This window comes from Gossypium hirsutum, chromosome D03 (assembly GCF_007990345.1).
Source record: "Gossypium hirsutum isolate 1008001.06 chromosome D03, Gossypium_hirsutum_v2.1, whole genome shotgun sequence".
In the NCBI taxonomy this organism is placed as follows: domain Eukaryota; kingdom Viridiplantae; phylum Streptophyta; class Magnoliopsida; order Malvales; family Malvaceae; genus Gossypium; species Gossypium hirsutum.
In genome coordinates, this window is record NC_053439.1 from 50,937,112 (window position 1) to 50,959,951 (window position 22,840).

The following is a 22,840-nucleotide window of genomic DNA, read 5'->3' on the forward strand; positions in this document are numbered from 1 at the left end:
TTAGTCTAGGGTTTTTTTTTATCTTAATCATGGAAACGGCGCCGTTTGAAGCTTGCACAATAGCTTCCAAACGGTACCGTTTTGGGGGCCATGACCCGCGCTTGAACCCGACCCGGATGAGGCCAGATCCGCGCATTTTGGGCCGAAGGGAAATTTGTGCAATGAGCCCCTCTGCATTTTGTGTTGTTTCAAATTTGATTTTCATTAATTTTTCAATTTGTATCGCACATTTAACTCTATATTCATTTAGATCCGCGGTTGGACGGCGCCGTTTTCTGTGCTAAGTTCTGCTTATTTATTTTTGCGTTTAATTCCTAATTTAGTCCCGTAACGTTAGGTCAGATTTCAATTTAGTCCGTGTTGGTTTTATTTGCCTTTTTATTTATTTTTAATATTAGATTTTGACTATATTTAATCCTATTTCGACATATATATAAAAAATTTTACTATCATTTTAATATTTAGCTTTTGATAGTATTTGTTTTTTTTATATATTTTATTATTATAGTTTAAAATATAATAAGTTATTATTTTATATTGTTGATTTCATTATTTAAATTTATCATACAATAGTTTTTCCATTATATGTTTTAAGAAAATGTTAATATTTTACCATTTAATTTATCATTCATCTATACATTTTTTTTGACGATTTGTTATATCTTTTATATATATATATATATATATATATATATATGTTTTGATGTTTTACCTTTGTTTTAAAATTTATCAATTTAATATGTTATATATCGAATATTTACATAATATTTTTTTCATATAATACTATTCTTCATATACACATAAATTATTAAACATTTTTAAAAAATATATATTTGTTAATATTATGATATTAGATATTATAAAGATTATGGATTTCAAGTATTCTTAATATGTTTATGTATGTATTTTAAATCGATTTTACTTATGTGTAATTTATTTTTTTATTTATTTTTTTAAAAAACTTACTTATGTATGTAGCTTTTCTTTTATATATATGTATGGTATACTTATATGGGTATGTTGTATGCTATTTATGTGAAATTAATGAATGTATGTCATGTGTTACAAGTTCATTTCAAATATTGCTTTCTAATGTTGTTATCATTCTATGTTAAATTTATTTTAAGTTCATGTATAATGTGAATAAATTTATTTTTGCTACTTTAGTTGTACTTATTTATTACTTATTTGCTACCTTTTAATCTAAGTTTGGATTATCATTCATTTTCTATATTGCATTTGTCCTTTAAAATTTTTCGTTTTTATCATTCTCTTTTTTCGAGAGGATTGTGCCCTAACTTACTGGGCTTCAATTCTCTTTTTTTTTTTAAATAACCGAATACCCCTTTTTCAATTTGAACATAGAAATTCCAAAATAAAAAACTCATTCTCGGGAATTTGATGCGTTGTGTCCTAACGTATTGGATATGACATATTGTTCTCGAGACGAGGATTTTTTTAAATGAATAAAAATAAAGGCAATATTCGATATTTAGGAATTTTGTGAAATCAAACCCTAACTTACTGGGTTTTGATTTTTTTTTCATTTGACCCAAGTCGGATATCCTTCTCAAATGCATAGATTTTAAAAAAAAATCAAAAGATAAACTTAATTTCAAGGATCTAAAATGTTACCCTCTAACTTACTGAGTGTGTCAATTTATTTCTTGAAAATAAGTGAGTCTTATCATCCAATTTTTTTATTCAAATTTTCTTTTCCAAGGATCGTATTTTAAAATCTCTTCAAAATTTCGACATTAAGACATTAAACAATCGATTCGGTACCAATTTTGGGCGTTACGAGGGTGCTAACCCTTCCTCGTGTGTAACCGACTCCCGAACCTATTTTCTCAAAATTCGCAGACCTAAAATTATTTTTTTAAGGTGATCCGATCGCACCATAATAAAATATCGGTGGCGACTCCCCGTTTTCATTTTAAAAGTCGATCCCCATTTTTTTCAAACTTAAATAAAAATGGTTTCGACACCATTAATGTAATATCTTAACTTGAACAACTGTATGTTATCTCTAAAAGCTACGTCACATATTTGTGGTTGCACTATTCTTCATAAGATAAATAACTTCTAAACATGAACAATGGAATGAATAAATAAATAATGTTGTTAAAGTGAGATTAAAATAAGGTTAAAGATGCCCCTAACTCCTAAACAACAAGCACTTGAGGCGTTCAACTAATACATTTTCTGTGTTTTTGGTTTTGGGAATTAGCATCTATTTGTTCCTGCAGGACCCATTTAATCGAAGTGGGCAAGTACAATTGTTCATCAACACCCATGTGTTCTTGCTTCCATTTTTGTTACACTAAATAATTGCATCCACTTTATTGATCACTATCTACTTAAACAAATACTTCTTTCCCATTAGTATTACTAGTATACAATCCTTGTCTCAACCAATTTTGAACTACAATTATTTTTTTTATACAGTCAATTATCCCTTCAATTAATAGATTAAATGGGTCATGATAAATTTAAATAAGTGTCTGATGGTATGTAAATTGAGATGATACCATTAACCCAAGCTGATATTACATATATTTTAGGTCAGAATTATCTTACTATTGTATTAGAAAAGAGGGAATTAGAGAGCAATATTTTTGTTGAGCCATATGATTGGGTTACGCCCCACCCCAACCCCCCCCCCCCAAAAAAATGTGATATTCATAATTTAAAGACTAGTTCTGGCATGGGTTCCACCAAGGGCAGGCTAAACCAAGCCTTTTGGGACAAGTCTAATATAACATACCTGGCATGAAATGTGACTTATTGACTAATTTCTTTATTTGTTAAATATTATTATGGTTACAGTTATTTACTCGTAGCAATTATATTTGGTTGTTATTTTTCTTAAGAAATTTTCTTTCAATGTTTACTATTTTTTAGATTTTAAAATTAAGTCCAATTATTAATATATTTTTTTAAATTTATTAATGTGATATTTTAAAATAAAAACATGCATTTAATAATAATGTAATTAAAAAATTATGTTATAATAAATCTGAATTTAACAAAATAATTATAATAATTAAATCTAAGTTTTAAAATATAAAAATAAAGATAAAGAGATTAAAGGTGAGTTTGGATGGGCGGTGCGTTTACCTACGATTAGTGTAAAAATAGCGGTGGCGGTGAGATTAGATACTGTAGCGATACTGTAGCGTGAGACAAAAAGTAAACTAAACGCACCGCACCGCACTCAATCACCCATCCAAACCCACCCTAAGTAGTTATGAAATATTTTGAACCAACAAAAATTCGATGAACAACATGGGAGGCGGACATGATTGAGTACTAATAATAATTGGCGTTTCATCAACGAGCAATAATTACTTATCCGATCCGTCACTTCATGCTCCAACAATACAAAAAAAGAAGCTTAAATCAATCATTTCTTATTAACTCGCACCCTTGTACTATTGCTTGGCTTTAATGTGGCCTTTACTCGGTTAAAATTGATTTTAATTATATGGGTTATCTATCCATTTCAAATACAAACACATATAACTATTCAACCCAATTACTTAAATTTTTATTCATAAGTAATTATTTTAAATATTAATTAAATTAATTATTAATTAAATAATTTCATACCCTAATTTTAATTTCGTTAAAATAATCATAACTTTACTATAATAGAATCTATACATAAATTAATTTAATTGTTTAAATAAAATGGAACTACGTCAACTAATTGATTTGGGCCTCACTTTGGAATCAACTATTTAATTTATCTAAATAAATAATACACCAAATAAATTAAATTAATTTTCAAGTCATCTATTGACTTATTGAGAAAATGTATTTATTGTAGTTAGTAATACATACAGTCTACTTCTTATATGTCGATTTAATCCATACATTCAATTAGTTCTTATTATGCAATTCGTACAGAGTTATGATGAGCTAGTGGAAACACTTATCAAAAATATATAATTGGGGCTTAAATAATTTGTAATTAACTTTCGATTCTATGTCTGTTAATTTCAAAGTTATTTAGTCATTATGTCAAATCATCGTGATTGATTTCTAAGCACCTTCGGACGTACCAACATCCAGAGTATGAATATTGCAACTAAAAGATATGGAATTGAGGCAGTGCTCGCAAGTATACGGGTCAGGTTGTAATATAGTTACAACAAAGTAGGTAAGTACTCGGAGGATCGTACCCAAAAGAGGCAAGTACTAAATTAATGTTAACCTAAACACAAATAGAAGTAATTAGTAGTTGAAATAAATTATAGTACGATAAAACATAAAAGGAAATATTTTGGGGTTTTTATAAATAATGAAATAAAAATAAAAAAGAGAAAGTAAACTTCGAGTATATGAATTCTAGCTTAGTCAAATCTAAGTATGGGTGATTAGCTCGCTTTGGTGATCATAACTAATTCCTATCTTGGGTTTCTACTCAATCAACTAGTTGCTACCCTAGTAGGATCTGTCGATCCTTCACTAAACTAACGAGTCGACAAGAACTAATTATCTCTCGACCTCAGAGTCCAGACCGGTTCGGGACTAAGGTGTTCATGGATAAGTCATACAAATTTTCGATTAATTCCTACCTAAATGACTTCCTAGGGGCGTCAAGCCTAGGGTTTAAGTTCTTCCTCTCCCAAACGATTGATCCGCTAAGAAAACCCTACATAGCAATTAATCACACCTCCACTCACTAATCCCCCATAAAATGATTAGTACCTCAAAGATCTCATGAACACAATAATCTTGATAATAAAGATAAACATAAATAATGAATCAAGAGAAACGTTTAAGATAATCCTAAATTGTATTGATTGAAGCGCAGAATCCACAATAGTTTGATCACGATTACAACTCACGTTCCCTGAAGAACATGAAATAGAAAAGAACTAAAAATAAACCTAAAGCCTAAAAGAAAGGGAAACCAAAAACTAAAATTACAAAGAAAACTTAAAGTATGAATAGTTGTCCTTAAACAAGTGTTTTAAGAGCCTATTTATAGAGTTAGGGTTGTCGTCGTCCTTAACACTAAGTCAGTTGACGTTCTCATGTTTAATTTTCATTATGCAGACCAAAATGCCCTTAGCTCGTAAGTGCTTCCTATATAGGACCAGTGTTGCGACACCCTAGTCATTGTGTCGCAACATCAAAGGCAGTATGCATGGTTAAGGGGTAGCTTCAAAGGAGTGTCGTGACATCCTTTGGCTATGTCGCGACACCCAATGCAGTATAGCAATATTATCATTCTGCTCCCTATGTTTCAACATAGAGCTCCCTGTGTTGCAATACAACTTGAGTTACTATGCCTTTGAATGGTCTTATGCACACTTACTAAATACGTTAACTCACCTTTAGGCCTTAGTCGGCCCTTAAGGTTAATAAAAGACTCAAAATGCACTTTTTATTAAATTTAACTAAACTAAGAAAATATAAATAAAACATACTAAAATTGCTCGTATTCAAGCTCCTCAAGTACGAAAACCAATTTAATCTGTTACACCGAATTACAGCAGATCAAACTCCCCACATTTAAGTCATTGCTTGTCCTCAAGCAAAGCAAGATAAAACACAAAAACATAAAAGACGACCCTTGAACAAGTATAGTAAAAAGATTGGTTTTGGAGTACATAAGTAGGCATTTTCATGTTGACATATAATGTCACATCCCCAAAATTGGGTTAGTAGAAATTGGGTTAGTGAACCTAGAGTGGACATACCTTATTTTTAGATAAATGTTGTAGGAATTGTAACTTGTAAATTGATTTGATTTAGTGGTTAGTGTCTAGTTGTATGCTTGAGGTCTTATGTTCGATTCCTTTCCCTTAAAAGTTTTTTTTATTATATTTTATCTTACATTTGGCTTGATACGTATAGATTATATTTAGTTTTTGTATGCTTACCAACAAGAATGAGCATGTTGGTTCAATGGTTAAGATTTAACATTTCCTTTGGTCTTAAGTTTGAATTTTGTGGTGCTCAAAGTGAGAATTATTTTTGCTATAATCTGATTTATTTTTTAAAAAATCCATTTTGTTTTCTTGTTTTTTTTTACACGGTTTTTCTTTTGTTGCCGAAACTTCTGTCGTCCTCTCCTCTTTTTGATTTCTTTTGTTTTTGAGTCATTATCTTTCATCTTCTGTATCACCACTTTTAACATTAACCAACACTACACCACCCGTACGTCTCAATGCCGCCAGCAGCAGCAACCATCGCATTCTGTTGTACGCAATCGGCAGATATCAACTTATGTCGCACGTAATCAATAGTCATCGATAGTTATCGGCTTCAGTCGCACCTTGTGCGCCACCAGCCGATAGCAATAGTAGCCTTTAGCAATCCACGGCTGATTTTATCAACATTTGACAGCCCTTATTTGCCGCCCCTAGCCATCCTTTACATAGATCAGATGTGGGTCCTAACCTTTTTTTAATTCTTGTATGTGTCTTATTCATAAATAAATTGTGTGACTTAGTGATAATCAAATGCATGTGTAAATAAATCGTGTTGAGTCGTATATGTTTTAATCCTAACCCTATGTGATCTGTAAGTGTATGATAACAAGTAAATGATATTGTGTTTTAATTGATATCGTTCGGTTCTAACCTGTGTTTTCTTCTGGCAGAGATTGAATGTAAGTATTTTCTCGAACTGTAAAATTTGGTGTAAGCCGATTGATTGTGGGTGTGTTTCAATTATGGTCGAATATGGGTAAGTAAGTTGGGTGACATGATCGAAGGTGAGTATGCCCTAATTTGAGTTATTCAAATGCTTATGTGTCTCTATTGTGTTGTTGAATATGATACTTGCTTGTTTTTGTGATGGTCGAATATACGAATAGCATGTTTTGATCTATTAACTATATGTGCAACTAGTATGTTCTGATATGTTTTATCTGCATATAGGTAATATGCCAATAACATGTTTTGATCTGTTAATTATATGTGCAACTAGTATGTTATGATATGTTTTATCTGCATATGGGCACGTCTGATTTGAGTAAGCTCATTTATGTTATGCCATTTGCATGTGCATTGGGGTTGGAATGTGTATGGTTTGGAGGAAGTTCTAGCAGACTATGATATGCGATTCTAGCGGTTTATCCACAAATTCTGATTTGGCAGTTAAACTGCATTACAATAAATCTAGCAACTTGCCTGCATAATTTCTAGTGGCTAAAGACCACAATTTGGTGTAATCGATGGATGGGTTCTAGTAGCCCTATTTGGTGTGATGGGATAGATGAAACTGGTGTGTAGCAAATGGGGGTAGGATCTATTCTGTTGACACTTTGCATTGCATCATTTGATCATACCCATGCTCATGCACTGATTGATAATAGCCATGCTTATTATAAATTTTGTTTTGATGGCACTAATTGATGATTTGCTATGTACCATTGTTGGCTTTGTATGGATGGCTTATTGTTTTTCTGAGAATGTCTTTATTTATGAATTGTTACTCTTAAACTCACACTGAGCTTCTTAATGCTCACCCCCTAATTTTTTCCCTTTTAATTAATCCTTAAAGTTCAGATCGGATGCGACATTCGGAGGGCTTGTCTCAAACTTTTATAAATAAAGTATTTCTTTTAAAATATTATTATCATATTATTTTTGGGACTATAATGTTTTTTTTTAACTGTGGCATGAGTTTGGTTTTAGATTTTGGGTTGCGTTATTTGGGATTTTATTTGCATGTATGGTATTTATACTGAAAATCGATCAAACATGCAAACTGATTTTAATTCATAAGAAATATGGATTTGAAATATAAATTACGGATTTCATGATTATTTTCGACGCGTAATAAAGATAGAGTTTTTGAAAAAACAATTCAACAAAATAGAAAAAAAAATCAATTGAGTTTTCAAAAATATCACGTTGCCTAATAATTCTTGGTTGACTTGATAATTTGATATTTTATTTAAACTAAGGAAAATGCACAAGTTTTTCTAAAATTTGTTAGAATAGAAGTTTTAAAAGAATCTAAATGTTTCACTTTGCTATTTCGGTGACCAATGTAACATTCAGAATCTGGCTATAACGTTTAAGCCAGATTTAGGGTGTTTCACATAATCCTGACATGATATATACACGACTTAACATTTTTAATATCAAACACCTAACTTCAGTATATTACAAAGTACACAGACATTAAGGTTTTCAAACATATGCATCCATCAACAAATCATACAGGTGATTTGATTATCCTAGCAGAATACAAACAGTCGTAAATGCAATTATTTAAAATAGTAATGTTTATATATAAATATATGTGAACGGATTTAGTTTGAACTATTGTGAAATATCGATTATATGATGCAATGTTTAGTACTAACGTTATATGATTTGTAAATGGTGGTCAGGGATAAATAATTTAAGTTCTTTTTTAATTCAAATGTTATTTAAGGTAAGTTTATTTGAATTTTAGTTATGAACTTACTAAGTTTCTTAAGTTTACTTGATTTGTTCTTGTTTTTCTGTAGTTAATGTTTTGTGAAACTGGTCGAACGGATCAACTTTAGAGCTCATACTATATAACATTTGTTTCGATAGTTTTTTATTTTATTATTTTGGTTTGTGGCATGTATATAGGGCTTTGTTGTTAATGAACTTAAACTTATAGTTGAATTTGTAATTAAGTTTATAAGGTTATGTATTGGTAAGCTATGTTTCATGTTAATACTACTTGATATGGCAGTGCTTGTGCTTTTGTTTGATAGGCATTGTTTTGGTTTTGGTAATTCTTATGGTGATAAAATATATGGACTGATCATAGGGTAGTTAACCTATAATAATGGACATAATTGATTTGCCTTTGTCATGTGATTTGGTATTTGATATTTGGATGCATTATTGTTGATTGAACAACATCGATTTGGTAATGATATCTTAGGTGAATTGCTTAATATTTATGCACAAAATTTGTGGTGTCAATGAAGACACATTGGTTAGGCACATAAATTGTATGAAATAGGTATGTTTTAGTCTCAATTAGAATTGTTTGGAAACCTGCTTATAGCTGGTTTTGGTTTGGCTTGACATTTAAGGTATTAGCATTGAAATGCCTTATTTTGCAAGCAAATTTTAGGTACACACGGCCTGAAACAGAGACTGTCACACGGCCTGAGACACAGACTGTCACATGGCCGTATATCTTATATGAATTTTAGGTGCAAGATAGTCCACACGGTCTCGAAGAGTTACACGGCCTGGCGGTACAGCCGTGTGACCCAACATCGAATACATACACGGTCTGGCACACGGTCTATGACACGACCGTGTGACTCTACTTCAAATATCCACACAGGCGGACACAGAGGCTGGGGCACGACCTTGTGTCTCATACTTCGAATTGTACACGGTTGGCCACACAGCCATATTTTCAAGCCACACGATCCGGGCTATGTCACACAGCCGTGTGACTTCTATTTTCAAAATTTCCCAATTTTTCCTAAATTTTCTGTTTTGTTTCAAAATGGTTCCTGAATGTTCCCAAACTATTTTTAGGGGCCCGTAGGTTCGATTTAAAGCCCATAAGTGTATATTATCCTATAAATAAAATGCGTAAGTGAATGTTTGTTTCTGTTTGAGATTAAATGTTCTAAATTGAACAATAATGCTCCGTAACCCTAATCCAGCAACAGAGATGGGTTAAGGGTGTTGCATGTGTGATATGGTCCGTACCGCGGTGGAGGAGCCCCCGCATCCCCGATCACCCCCACAGATCCCCTTATTTTGCCACTGTATTTATTTCTTCAACAAGTGACGAGATTCGAATCATACAAACTCTAACAAATGCTTTATAATTGTGTCAAAATCTAATACACCACAAACCCTTAAAAGGTCACCCTTAATCAACTTGAATATGCGCCAAAATGTTTTAAAATTTTTTGTAATTTATAGGAAAAAAAGCCTTAACAGTTAGGGTTAGGGTTTCAAATCTTACTAGGACATCAAGTTCTTGTAAAAGTTAAAAGGCTATGATTTTAGCATCAAGGGTTTAATCATGAGATTTATTGATGGAATCGAGACAGTAGAAGTTTTTGAGGTTTGTTTGATGGCTAGGTTCCATTTATTGATCAATTCATTAATTTCTAATTAGTTCCATTTATTGATCAATTCATTAATTTCTATTAGGTTGTCGAAACCTACAAAAAAACAAAAACCTACTTGAAAATATAAAATTAGTAGATAAGAACAAGTAGGATCGTATCTATAGGGATCAGTAATAATTTTATTTCTTAAATATAACAAGTAAAGTAAATATGAAGGGGTTTTTGGAAGATCAAAACTAAATTTAACTTAAAAACTTAGTGAGGAAAGCATTAATTAAAAGTTTAGGAAGAATCAATGAGGAAAAACTTTAGTCAAAGGTAAATTCTCTACTTGATTCATAAATCCAATCATCAATGCAATGATATCTTCAATGCCTTTAATAAATTAGTTCTAGTTGTTTACTTAACATTGGGCAACCAATCCTTCCTTACCTGTTCGGTAAACAAGAGCCAACTTATTTGAAATTACTTCCCTTACAATAAATAACCTTATAACTTAACGCCCAAGATTTAACTTACAAGTAGCATTAAGAACGATAGAGACCTAATTCTAACCAACAAACTCACCTCAACAACGTTTATTTAAGTTAGACCATACAATTGAGGCCATTGATTTGACTCAAGTCCTTTTAGTTCGCAAGGCTGCCGATGAATTAAATCATGGAAGCTAATTGCAAGGTTATTAACTTGGTAAAGGTTAGTTGTCAAATTGTTCCTGCAATTAATTTACATATGGAAGGGCTGGTAGTTTGAGTCTGTTCCTCAATCACTATAACAAACTTATTGATTGGATGAGAAAATTTATTGTCTTGAATCAATTCGAAGTCCAAGTCAAAATTGTGCTTGAACTGGAACTTTCGTTTTATTAATTTATTCAAATTTAATTTTGTTTTCTTATTTCTATTGCAATTTTATTTTGGTTTTTATTTGATTTTTGTTATTTATTTTATATTCAGGTTTAATCCTTTTTCTATTATTTCGCATATTTGTATAAATTTTGGTTGTAAGAAATTGTAAAATTGATCAGTCCGATCTCTATGAAATCAACCTTACTTCATATATATTGCAAATTCAATTTATGTTTTAGGGTTAAAATTTTATTTTTGATGGATTTGACACCCATCACTAAATATAGTCTTATTTAAATTAGGTTGATATTTAGGTAAAACCCTTCTAAAATTCGCACTTGACCCAAAATTCTAAAGAAGTAATTAATTTCCAAATTTTACAGTTGCTCATTTATGATCCGTCATCTTTTTCGGATTTTTTTGTCAAATTTTTTAGTTATATTAAAAGAAAATAAATAAATATGAGTATATATATTCAATACTTCGTGCTTTCATTTTAACGTCCGATCGCATACTAGTGTCAAATAAAAAATTTAAAAAAAAATAAAAAATCCGAATAAAGTAATTTATGGTTAGTAAGAGATCGATATTTGATGATCACTCGTTAACACATTGTTGACTTATTGTTATTTTCTTCCCCTCTATCTGCCATTTTCTCCTTGGAGTTTTCCTTGAATTTAATGGAAGCAAATATAAAAGGTGCAATGTTTTTCTTTTCCTTAAATTTCATAATCATATTTTTGGTAAACTATTTATTAATCACTAAATTATTTGTAAGTTTTTGTTTTGGTTACTTAATTAAAAAAGTTACAATTTAGTTACTGAATTATTCGAAGGTTTTCATTCAAGTCACTAAACTATTCAAAAGTTTTTATTTTAGTCATTAGGCTGTTGAGTTGTATTTTTAAAAAAGTTTGTTAATGAGCTTCAAGTGATGATTCGACGATAAGTATGATGGATCAGTACCTGTCGGTGAATAGAAAAGCATGTCTTAGATCAAAGTCAATATGACATTTAATGTCGAAGATCGGGAAAAAAAAACTATTTAAATTCATATTTACAAATCTGCGACATCCAAAATTGTTTCATAAAAAAAACTAAATTGTATAAGAGAAGAAGAAAGAGAACTTTCGATTGGTGCAGACTATGCGAACATAGAAAACCTATGACATTGATTTTAACAACCCAATGACTTAAATGAAATTTTTTGAATAGTTCAATGATCAAATTGTAACTTTTTAAAATTAAATAACCAAAATAAAAACTTACCCATAATTTAATAATTAATGATATAATTTGCCCATATTTTTTTTGCATACAACTCAAAACTTTAAACCTAAGTTACTCACAACTCAACCTAAATCCAACAAAGTTAGTAGGTCCAATAGGTATCTAATATTGAAATGGAAGGTTTCTTGCCACAATTCACGCTAAATATTATATTCATAACTGCGAAATAGATATTTATATTTACATGAAGACAATTTATAGCAGTGGTTAAAATTTTGTTTATGATTTTGGATTATTTTAATTTTTTCCCTCAAAGAACTTGCAGTCGAGAGAGAATCATCAGGTGAAAGTGAGAAAGAAGTGTGACATTCATATTCAAGATCCTCAAAGCCCCAGAATTCTTCTTGTTCCTCTTCTTCTGGCATTCTCCACCTCTCTTTATCAGTTTCCCCTTCCATAAGAACTTCCAATACCTATGAATTACCATTAAAAAATAGAAGAAGATTTTGGTTGGTAAAATTGACATTAAGACAAACATCCTAAAATTTCTAACCAAATAATCTAAACTACGGAGAAAAAAGGGACAAAATGGTAAAATCAGAGTGTTCAAGCAGCATTCCTCGCTGGTGAAAAGGATGTCCAAATTCATTTACAGGCAAACATCCAAAAGGTTGAGAAGACGACAGCTGTCACGATTGTATTATATTCACATAATTGGTGTTTTTAAATACCCCCTATTATAATTTAATGATCGTTATTAGTGTGAAAAAATTTACCTAATAATTTAATAAAAAATCAAATGTTGCTTTGATTACTTTATAAAAATATTGAAGAGAGTGACACGAAATTTAAAAAAGATATGTGACAAGTTGGCAGAAAAATATTGCATGTATAAAAAAACTTGGTCTCAAAACACAACTAGACAGGTGGGTTTGAAAATTACATCATCCTATATATGATAAATATATGTGGAAGTAATTGAATTTGTTGGTTATCTAGGATGATTGGTGAGAGCAGGAATAGCAGATAAAATACCTCATTCATGGTGGGACGCCAGGCTGAAGAGGCTCGAATGCAGAGGGATGCCGTGAAGGCAAGTCTCTTTAGCTGTGAAATATCGTAGGACCCTCCAAGCCTTGGATCTACCAATTTTTCCATCTCTTCACGTTTCAACAGTGGTTTTGCCTGTTGAGTTTCGAAAGTTAAACAAGGAATCTCATCCATTACTTTTTTTTTTAAAGAGGCATGCATTAGCATTACCCAGCAGTGCAAGCTTTGGTGAGAGGCGTCAACTGGTTTCCTCCCTGAAATAATCTCTAACAAGAAAACTCCAAAGGCAAACACATCTGTTTTCTCATCCACTGTTCCATGCATGAAGTACTCGGGTGCTAAATGCCTGCATCACCTTTACATCTTATTTTAATTCTGACCTAAAGAAAAGAAAATAACAGAGAAAAAGGGTTGTTGAATAGGGTACCCAAATGTCCCTTCAATTGGAGCAATAGAATGGTGTGTCCATTGAGAAGGAAGCCATTTTGCTAGTCCAAAATCTGATATCTAAATTAAAACATGAATTCCGAAAAGAAAGGTCAAACTCAAATACACTACAGTGAACAACCAGAGTTTATTTTGATATAGGTACCTGAGGTTCAAAATCTGCAGTCAATAGAATATTTGAAGACTTAATGTCACGGTGAATTATCCTTCTTTTGCACACTTTATGCAAGTAATAGAGTCCTCTGGCAGTACCAACTGCTATCTTATATCTTGTTTTCCAATCCATTGGTGGCAAATTCGCATCTGCATCAACAAAATCTCAATGAAGAACATACAACTGGTACTAAATGAAACCCAGATATGTGAAACATTTCAATCTATGGGGGAGAATCGAGAAAACCAAAATTTGGCATTTTGTACCATGAAGAAGAGAAGCAACGGACCCTCTGGAGGAGAACTCAAAGATGAGATAAAGGCCATTGTCGATACAACAGCCTAAAAGTGACAATACATTTGGATGGCAAACATGACCAATGGTTCCAATTTCTGTCAAGAAATCCTTCTCTTTCCTTTCATCAGTACAAGCTTTTGTTAGTCTCTTCACTGCAATCTCTTCCCCATCCTTTAGTACTCCTTTGTATACCTCTGCATACCCTCCTTTCCCTACCAAATTCTCTGTTTATTCACATATAATCAAATGGAAGATGTTAAGCCATCCACAAGAAAATACAAAAATTTGAACCCAAGAAAAAAAATATACTTGAACAAACCTGAGCTAAAAGCATTGGTGGCAACAAAAATTTCTTCAAAGGAGAAGCTTCTCCATGAAGGTCGCTGAGAACGCTCTGCAACAGAAGCAATTTTAAAACTATCATTGTTGTTGTCTTCTTCGAAAACCCCATGTTGGTTGGCACCACCTTCTTCGAAACTGCGTCTTTTTAATGAGAATAACCGTTTCAAGCTGTTGGTCCGGATATACTTCATCGCAACAGTGAGAAACAATAAAGGAAACTCTGTTTCTGTTTCATGCAGGAGGCAGGTAGCAACCAAGATAAGACAGTGTTGGGGAGAAAAAGAAAATCTCAAAAGCAGTTCAACTATCCACCTTTTTTTTTTTTTAGATGATGGAGTTCAAGAAGAGGGAGGAGTCAAAGATGGGATGTTTGAGTAATTGAGTGGTTAGAGGACAATAGAGGTCGGGGAAAGCGGCATTGGAAATTACTTTTGTGGGTAAACAGGAGACTTAAATGCAATGCCTTAAAAAATAAAAAAAATAAAAAAAACTTTTTCCTATTTTTACTTAGGTTTTTATAATTTTTTTCTAATATGTCTTTACGATTTTACTTGTATAAGTATAAATTAAAATTTTAAAAGTTATTGCAATCATATTAAAAAGTTAAAAATATTTTATTTGCACATAAATGTTTATTTAGATGCATCGATTAAATTTTATAAGTATTAAATTTATATTATAAAGTTATTTGATTGATTTTATTTGATAATAGTAAATTTTAATTTTTTTAATTTATTAATTTATAATTTTAATCCTATTAATATGGTATTATTTATTTTATTTTGAATGGGTTAGTTTTGATTTTTTTGATATAATAAATTTTATTATAAAATCTTTTAATCAAATTTGTATAATTTATTTCAATTTTATCCAAATATATCTTCAAGTGTTATAAACTCAAAAACAAAGTTTCTAAATGACTTAAACTTTCTATAAAAGTTTTTGAACCATATTTTTAAAAGTTTCTAATCTTGTCTCGAGACAAAGCCAACACCAAAGCAAAGGTAAGTTTCAAGGGAGCCTTGTCTCGAGACATATAGATTGTTTTGAGACACGAAGTAAATTATCTTGAGACAAGTTATTTGTATCTTGAGACCTCTAGCTCTAACTGGTCATATTTTGTTCTTCCTAACTTGAGATAAGGGGTTTGTATTTCAAAACACACTGTTGCAGGTTGTATTAAATGCACGAAATAAATGCTCCCTATGACTAGAAACTCCCTACAACGGCTTAACTCTTGTAAACACACACATCTTTAGGAGTTTTTCATTGTTTACATTTTTCCTTTGTACTTGCTAAAAGATATTTAAGGTTTTTGAGATATAAAATCTTAAGTAATTTGTTAAGAGTTATAGTTAGAGCTTTGTAAAAGCTAGAGGGTTGTAGTTTAGCCACAAAAACTAGGGGGAATGTTATATCTTAGTTTTGTGAAAAAATAGGGATTGTAGATGTTATACCGTTTCTTTAAAAGGTAATAATTCAAGTATAGTGAATTAGGGTCGAACTACTATAAATCGAATTGTCCAAAATTTTCTTCCATTTTCTTATTATTTAGAAAAGTTTGTAGAATTTTTTTAAAAATATCAATTCACCCTCCCCCCTTAGTATTTCCGGGCTTAACAGAATGTTTTGGATAAAAGTTAAAGACAATAATTTGAATATTTTAATTTTTAATGAAATGGGAAAATGGTTTACTTCAAAAATAAATTTTTTAAATAAAATAGCTATCTACTTACTTATCATATTCAACAATTTTTGTTGAAAATTTTATATTAAGTAAAATGTTAATATGGTTATCAAACACAATTAAAAAAATTAAATGTTGGAAATTTTCATTAAATAAAAAATATGCACGTTAATAAATATGTACTTAATTTAAAATTTTCAAACTAAAAAATGTTGACAATAACTTCTTGACTTAGTGGGAAGAGTAGTACATTATGAGGCATGAGAGAAAGCTTGGGTTCAATCCCAATTGACCCCATCCCTCACCTTAAAAAAGTGTTCGATAACCTAAGTATGTTGATAGTTATCAAAAAATCTAATTATATTTCTTACTTAATTTTATGAAATATACATATTAATTCTTTTATTAAGTTTAAGTCATGAAAAGATAACAAAAAAATTTGACTTGACTTGGGTCTGCCTTCTCTGGCACGTCTCTGTCTGCCTTCTCTGGTAGGGTTTTGTTTTATTGTTTTTTCAGTCTATTGATTTAGCGGCGGCAGCTGGTTCTTTCGTTTTATTTTGCTTTTGTGATTTGGTGTTTTGGTTCGCATACGTCTACAATTATGGAGACAGAGTTTGCTGGGCTGAAGATTAATGAGGAAGAAGAAGAAATCTTACGGTTTCAATTTGAGCCAATAACAGAAACAGAGGTAGAGACTTTTAAATTAGTGGGATGTTTTTTAACTGCTAGCACTATTCACTTTCCAGCGATGAAGAGCACAATGGCCAATCTATGGCATCTAGTTCAGGGGGTGCAAATTCGAGATCTAGGAGGGAAAAGATATCTATTTCAGTTTTTCCATGTTATGGACATGGAAAGGGTGTTTAAGGGGTCCCCGTGGACATTCAATAATCATCTATTGCTTCTACATAAGTTGCAACTGACAGAGGATCCATTAATTGTTCGTCTGATCTATACCCCTTTTTGGGTACAAATTCATGATATTTCTGCAGGTTTTTTTTTAGAAAGACTGGCAATTCAATTGAGAAACTTTATAAGCACTCATATGGAGTATGATGGATCAAATCTGGGGAAAGAAAACTGAAATTTTATGAGAATCAGAGTTCAAATTGATGTAAGATACCCTCTGAAAAGGAAGAAACAAATCTTATTTTTTGGCAAATGTTCATATGTCAGATTTAGATACGAACGACTATCTCTTTTTTGCTTCTATTGTGGGCGATTGAGACATAGCGACTCATTTTGTGAAGCGAAGATGGCGTTAGGAGTAGAAGTTAGGGAGATGGGATGGGATCTATCTTTAAGAGCTCAATCTCGAAGAGCTCTAGCGATGAATAGCATTTGGTTGTGAGAAGAGGAAGAAGATTGGGGTGGAAATAAAGAAAAGCTTTAAGTATTAGGATATAGTACAAGAGATTTAAGAAGAAGCTTGGGACAAAACAGAAATATAGATCCAATATTAGGATTTAATCTAGAAGGACAATCATCGATCTTCAAAAAGAGTGAAACTTCGTATACTTTAATGGATCATGATTTAGAGGATAGGGCGTTTTCTGTGAAGGAAGGGAAGAAGAGAGCAAAGGGGGAAGATTGAAGACGTCCTTGCCAAGGAAGAGAATAGCACTTTGGAGTTAAGGAACCGAAGACTTGGAGATACTAATATTGTTATATCGGCGGCTGCCAAGAGGCAAGCCGACCGGTCACAATGAAAATCTTAAGCTGGAATGTCTGAGATTTGGGGAGCCCACGGACAGTGCATAGACTTCGGCATTGCTGAGGTTATACAGTCCCCATATAGTCTTCTTTTTGGAGACAAAGATTGACAGAAGGAGAATGGAGCGAATTCGAAGAAGGTGTGGTTTCCTCAATAGAATTGAAGTGGCGCAACAAGATCTCGAGGTGGATTATGTCTGGCTTGGCGTGGGGATATCAGTATCGGACTTTAAAGCTATTTCAAAAGTCATATTGATATGCTAATTAAGGACGCAGAGGGGGAAAAGAAATGGAGATTTACAGGATTTTATGGTTTTCCTTATTCGAATAAAGAAGAATCATGGAACTTGCTGAGACAATTGAGTAATGTAAGGGAGTTGCCTTGGATGGTTTGTGGTGACTTTAATGAAATTTTATATAGCTTTGAAAAAAAGGGGGTTTACCTCGAAAAGAAGAGAGAATGGAAGCTTTTAGAACAATTTTAGAGGATTGCAATCTTAGGGACATAGGATTCTCTAGAAGATGGTTCACTTGGAAAAGAGGAAATCTGCCAGAAACAAATATTCGAGAACGATTGGATAGGGGAGTGGCTACGGAAGAATGGAATTTTTTGTTCCCGAAATTTTAAATTAGACATATGTCTCACTCTTTTTCAGATCATTGTCCGTTGAGAGGATAAGAAAAAAAATTGATAGAGGTTTTTAATTTGAAGCATGGTGGGTGCTGGAGGACAGTTTCTTTTCTGAAGTTCAAAGTATTTGGGGAACGGCCAAAGGTGACGTGTTAAGCAAGATGGAAAGTTTGAAAAGAGGTCTTATAAAATGGGCTGATAAGATACAAAATAGCAGGAAAGGGAAGAAAATGATGTTAATCTCAAAACTGGGTAGTTTGGAGGAGAATGAAAGAAATGATGAAAATTTGATAAAGCTCATTGACACAAAATTTTAACTTAATTTTGAGATTGAAAAAGATGAGTGTTATTGGGAACAAAGGGCGCGGGTTAATTGGCTAAAATTTGGGGACAAAAATACAACGTTCTTTCATAAACAGTAGACCTGTCCATGGGCCAGGCAGCCCGGCCTGGCCCGACGGCCCGCCCGAAATATGGGATGGTTCAGGTAAAAATATAGGCCCGAAATATGGGCTTCGGCAAAAAAACGAGACCCGTTTAAAAAACGGGCCGGGCCTCAGACACCACTTTTTTAGCCCAGGCCCGGCCCAAATATAATAAATATATATTTTTTATTTTTTATTTTTTATTTTTTAATTTTAATTTTAAAATACTTTTAAAATATTTTTTTATTTTTTTATTTTGAAAATAATTTTTTAATGTTTATTAAAAATGGGCCGGGCCAGGCCTGGCCCGGGCTTATGATATTTTTCCCGGGCCGGGCCTGGGCAAAATTTCAGGCCCATATTTTAGGTCGGGCTGGGACCGGGCCTAGGAGATGGGCCGAAAATTTTTTCTGGGCCCGACCCGAACCCGGCCCGGCCCATCCCATGGACAGGTCTAATAAACAGGCAACCCTGAAACGTCAAAGAAATTTTATCAACAGAATGGAATCAGATGATGGTAAGGAAACAGAAGATATTTCAGAAATGGAGGATATTACCAGGTTGTATTTCCAAAAGCTATTCTCGGCTGGGAGGAGGGGAAATTACAACAGAATTCTGGCAGGAATTAAGCAATGTATCTTCGATGAGGACAATCTGACATTGAAGGCAAAGTACACAAAAGAAAAGATTTGTGAAGCACTTTCAGAATTAGGCTCAACAAAAGCACCAGGAGAGGATGGATTCCCAGCAATATTCTACCAAAAATGCTGGTCTATTATCAGAGAGGAAGTTTCATCGTTCTGCCTTAATTTACTGAATGGAGGTATGGATGTTAGCTTAATAAACAAAACGAATATAATTTTAATTCCTAAAATTCCTAATCCTGTGAATATCATCAATTTTAGACCAATCAGTTTATGTAATGTGCTTTATAAATTGTTGGCCAAAGTTATTGCAAATTGTCTCCGTCTCGTGATGAATAGATGTATTGATTTAGCTCAAAGTGCTTTTATTCCTGGGAGACTAATTAGCGATAACGTTTTATTAGCCTATGAAGTTTTTCACTCTTCGAAGAATAAAAGAATAGGAAAAAAAGGGGCTTATGGCAGTAAAACTGGACATGAGTAAGGCATATGACAGGGTTGAATGGTGCTTTGTTGAAAAAATAATGAAAAAATTAGGGTTTGATTCAAAGTGGGTTGACAAGATGAAATGTGTTTCAACAGTATCATATTCAGTGGTTCTCAATGGCGTCAATGGAGAAAGTTTTTTCCCAGGCCTTAGACAAGGAGATCCTTTGAGTCCATTTTTATTTCTGTTTTGTTGAGAAGGACTTTCTAGTCTTCTAAGGCAAGCAACGGAAGGAAATTTAATTCGAGGAGTGAAAGTTAGTAGAAATGGTCCGTAGATTTCACACTTGTTATTCGTGGATGATTGCATTCTATTTGGAGAAGCCATAGAGAGAGGAGCTATTGTTTTGAAGAATATCTTAAAGGAATATGAGCTCAGTTCTGGCTAATGTGTTAATTATAATAAATCCACAATCTTCTTCAGTACAAATACGCGGGAGGAAAAAAAAAGAGTTATTGTTCGAATGCTTGGTGTTCGTAGATCGAATAATCCAGAAAGGTATTTAGGACTTCCAAATTTAGTGGGCAGAGGAAAGAAATCAGCTTTTCAAAGCTTAAAGGACAGATTAAAACAAAGAATTGATAACTGGAGTGTTAAATACCTCTCTCAAGGTGGAAAAGAGGTTTTTATTAAGGCAGTATTACAGTCAATTCCAACTTATTCTATGGCGTGTTTTTTACTTCCTAAGTCTCTTTGTAACGAGTTGGAAGGTATAATAGCCAGATCCTGGTGGGAGAAAAATCGGGGAAAGAAGGGGATCCATTGGTGTGCGTGGAAGGATGTGTGTGTCTTGAAATAAGCAGGTGGCCTTGGTTTTAGAAAACTTGATAAATTTAATATTGCATTATTAGCTAAACAGGGTTGGCGTCTTATTAATTTTCCAGATTCTTTGTTAGCCCGAGTATTGAAAGCTAAATATTATCCGAATGCGTGTTTTCTAACGGCTCAATTAGGAAATTTACCTTCGCTCACTTGGAAGAGTATCTGGTCGGCAAAAGGTATTCTTGAAAAAGGTCTCTGCTGGAGGGTTGGCAAAGGGGATCGTATTTCTATTTGGGAGGACCTCTGGATTTCAGGCAATGAAGACGACAGATTGCAAAATCATCAGAGAGATGGAAATATTAAGTTAGTTTCGGATTTGATTGATGCAAATAGAAGAGAGTGGAAAGCTGATATAATTTCTTTTACCTTCAATGCGGAAGTTGTTAAAAAGATCTTACAAATTCCATTGGAAACGACAGCAAATGAAGATTTCCAAGTCTGGAGAGGAGAACCCTCTGGCAAATTTTCGGTTCGGAGCGCCTACAAACTATTACAGGAGGGTACTCAAAATCCTATTAATTTACAAACCGAGAGTAAAGTTTTTTACAAAAAAAATATGGAATTTACAAATTCCCCCGAAAATCAAAGTTACAATATTGGGAATCTCTTGGAATTACATTCCTACTTTTGCTAATCTGAATATCAAAAGAACAGTTGCAGATGCTCGATGTCCTCGATGCAAACTGGAAGAGGAGGATTGTAATCATATTTTTCGTGCTACAACAAAAGAAGTTTGGAGACTCACACAGCTATCATGGATACTTATTAATACTTAAGATACTTTTTGGAATTGGCTTACATGGGTTTTTAGTCGCGGGACAAACGAACAGTGCCGACTTTTCTGTTGCGGGCTTTGGATTATCTGGACAAGCAGGAACAAATTTGTTTACGAAAACAGACAAACAACAAGCAGGGATATCTCTCATAAAATTTCAGATTTTCTCTTTGAGCTAAGAGGAATCGAGGAGAAGAAACTTAACTTAGCAGGAGATGGTGTTCCGCGAACTGTTGAGAGATGTACGAGAATCTTAGTCTACTTTGACGCGGCCTTTGATCAGCAAAATGCAAGATCTGCTTCGGATTGATTGTTCGAGGCGAGGGTGGGGAGATTTTGGTCTCAAAGTCAGTTATCCATACCAACATTGCAACTCCATTAGCGGCAGAAGCACATGCAAGGTCACAAGCCTTAGTGTTAGGAAGATCTATGGGGTTAAAGATTTACAAATAATGGGAGATTCGAAAACGATTATCAAAAAGTGCCAAAGTTCAGAACAAGACAGATCGGTCATTGGAGCAATCATCAAAGGTATTCAAGAGATTAAAACCAATTTTAATAGTATCTGTTTTTGTTATATTCCGAGAACTGATAATATTTTTGCCCATTTGGTTGCAATAGAAGCTTTAAAGAAGGGAGAAGAACATTACCTGGCTGGGGCGATTCCAAATACCATCCGACAAGCAGCGGAGAGGATGAATCCAAGATATTAAGATTAAGAGCAAAGAGGTGACTGTTGGAAGGAGTAGCAAACGGCAAAAAGATTTGGGGAAATTTGCTACTATTAATGGCTGGGTCGGTGATGGGAAATGAAAAGATAATGGAGGCCAGCTGTTTCTGATCAACTGAGATTTCTAAAAGCATTATTTTTTTATGTATATTTATTATTTTATTAGGGCCATTTCTTTTTTCAGTTTGGTTTTTTTTTTTGAATTATGGGTCAATATGTTGGAGGCCTGTTCTGTTTTTTCTTAGTTTTGTTTTAGGTTTGCTTAACTGGACTACTAAGCCTATTTGGCTCTTTTATTATATCTCAGTTGAAATTTCAAAAAAAATGAAATATACCAAATAGATTTTATAACTTAAATCAGTACTTAATTTTTTAGTTGATCAAACAACACCTAAGTTGATTTAAAAAAAATATTCAAAATAAATTATCTATTTACTTTTGCTTTAAAAAACATCAAACTTTCAATTTATTATATTTATTTTTTATCCAAAACTACTCAAA

General features: G+C 32.8%; 1 protein-coding gene across 6 annotated transcripts; it reads right to left on the bottom strand.

The window, feature by feature from the left end:
* Positions 1-12,278: 12,278 nt before the first annotated feature.
* LOC107927116 (probable receptor-like serine/threonine-protein kinase At5g57670) lies at positions 12,279-22,598 on the bottom strand. Of its 6 annotated transcripts, none has more exons than XM_041090457.1 (12): positions 22,260-22,466; positions 21,815-21,982; positions 21,634-21,696; positions 21,201-21,517; positions 20,975-21,077; positions 14,400-14,648; positions 14,050-14,304; positions 13,775-13,932; positions 13,610-13,689; positions 13,393-13,528; positions 13,168-13,317; positions 12,279-12,605 (listed from the first exon to the last, which is right to left on the bottom strand). In XM_041090457.1, the coding sequence occupies exons 6-12, from the start codon at positions 14,611-14,613 to the stop codon at positions 12,333-12,335; spliced, it is 1,266 nt and encodes a 421-aa protein (XP_040946391.1). In that variant the 5' UTR covers positions 14,614-14,648; positions 20,975-21,077; positions 21,201-21,517; positions 21,634-21,696; positions 21,815-21,982; positions 22,260-22,466; the 3' UTR covers positions 12,279-12,332. The 6 variants fall into 6 exon arrangements, with proteins under 6 accessions (XP_040946391.1, XP_016713600.2, XP_040946389.1 ...); XM_016858111.2 differs by having other exon boundaries at positions 21,201-21,551; XM_041090455.1 differs by having other exon boundaries at positions 20,985-21,077; positions 21,201-21,551; positions 21,815-22,598.
* Between the last annotated feature and the right edge of the window lie 242 nt (positions 22,599-22,840).

Bases quoted from the DNA above. Each gene is read 5' to 3' on its own strand.
- LOC107927116 (XM_041090455.1), bottom strand. From the start codon at position 14,613: ATGAAGTATATCCGGACCAACAGCTTGAAACGGTTATTCTCATTAAAA. The intron at 13,529-13,609 runs GTACCCTATTCA...AAGGTGATGCAG, and splicing joins CCAATTGAAGGGACATTTGG to GCATTTAGCACCCGAGTACT. The intron at 12,606-13,167 runs GTATTTTATCTG...GGTAATTCATAG, and splicing joins GGCGTCCCACCATGAATGAG to GTATTGGAAGTTCTTATGGA.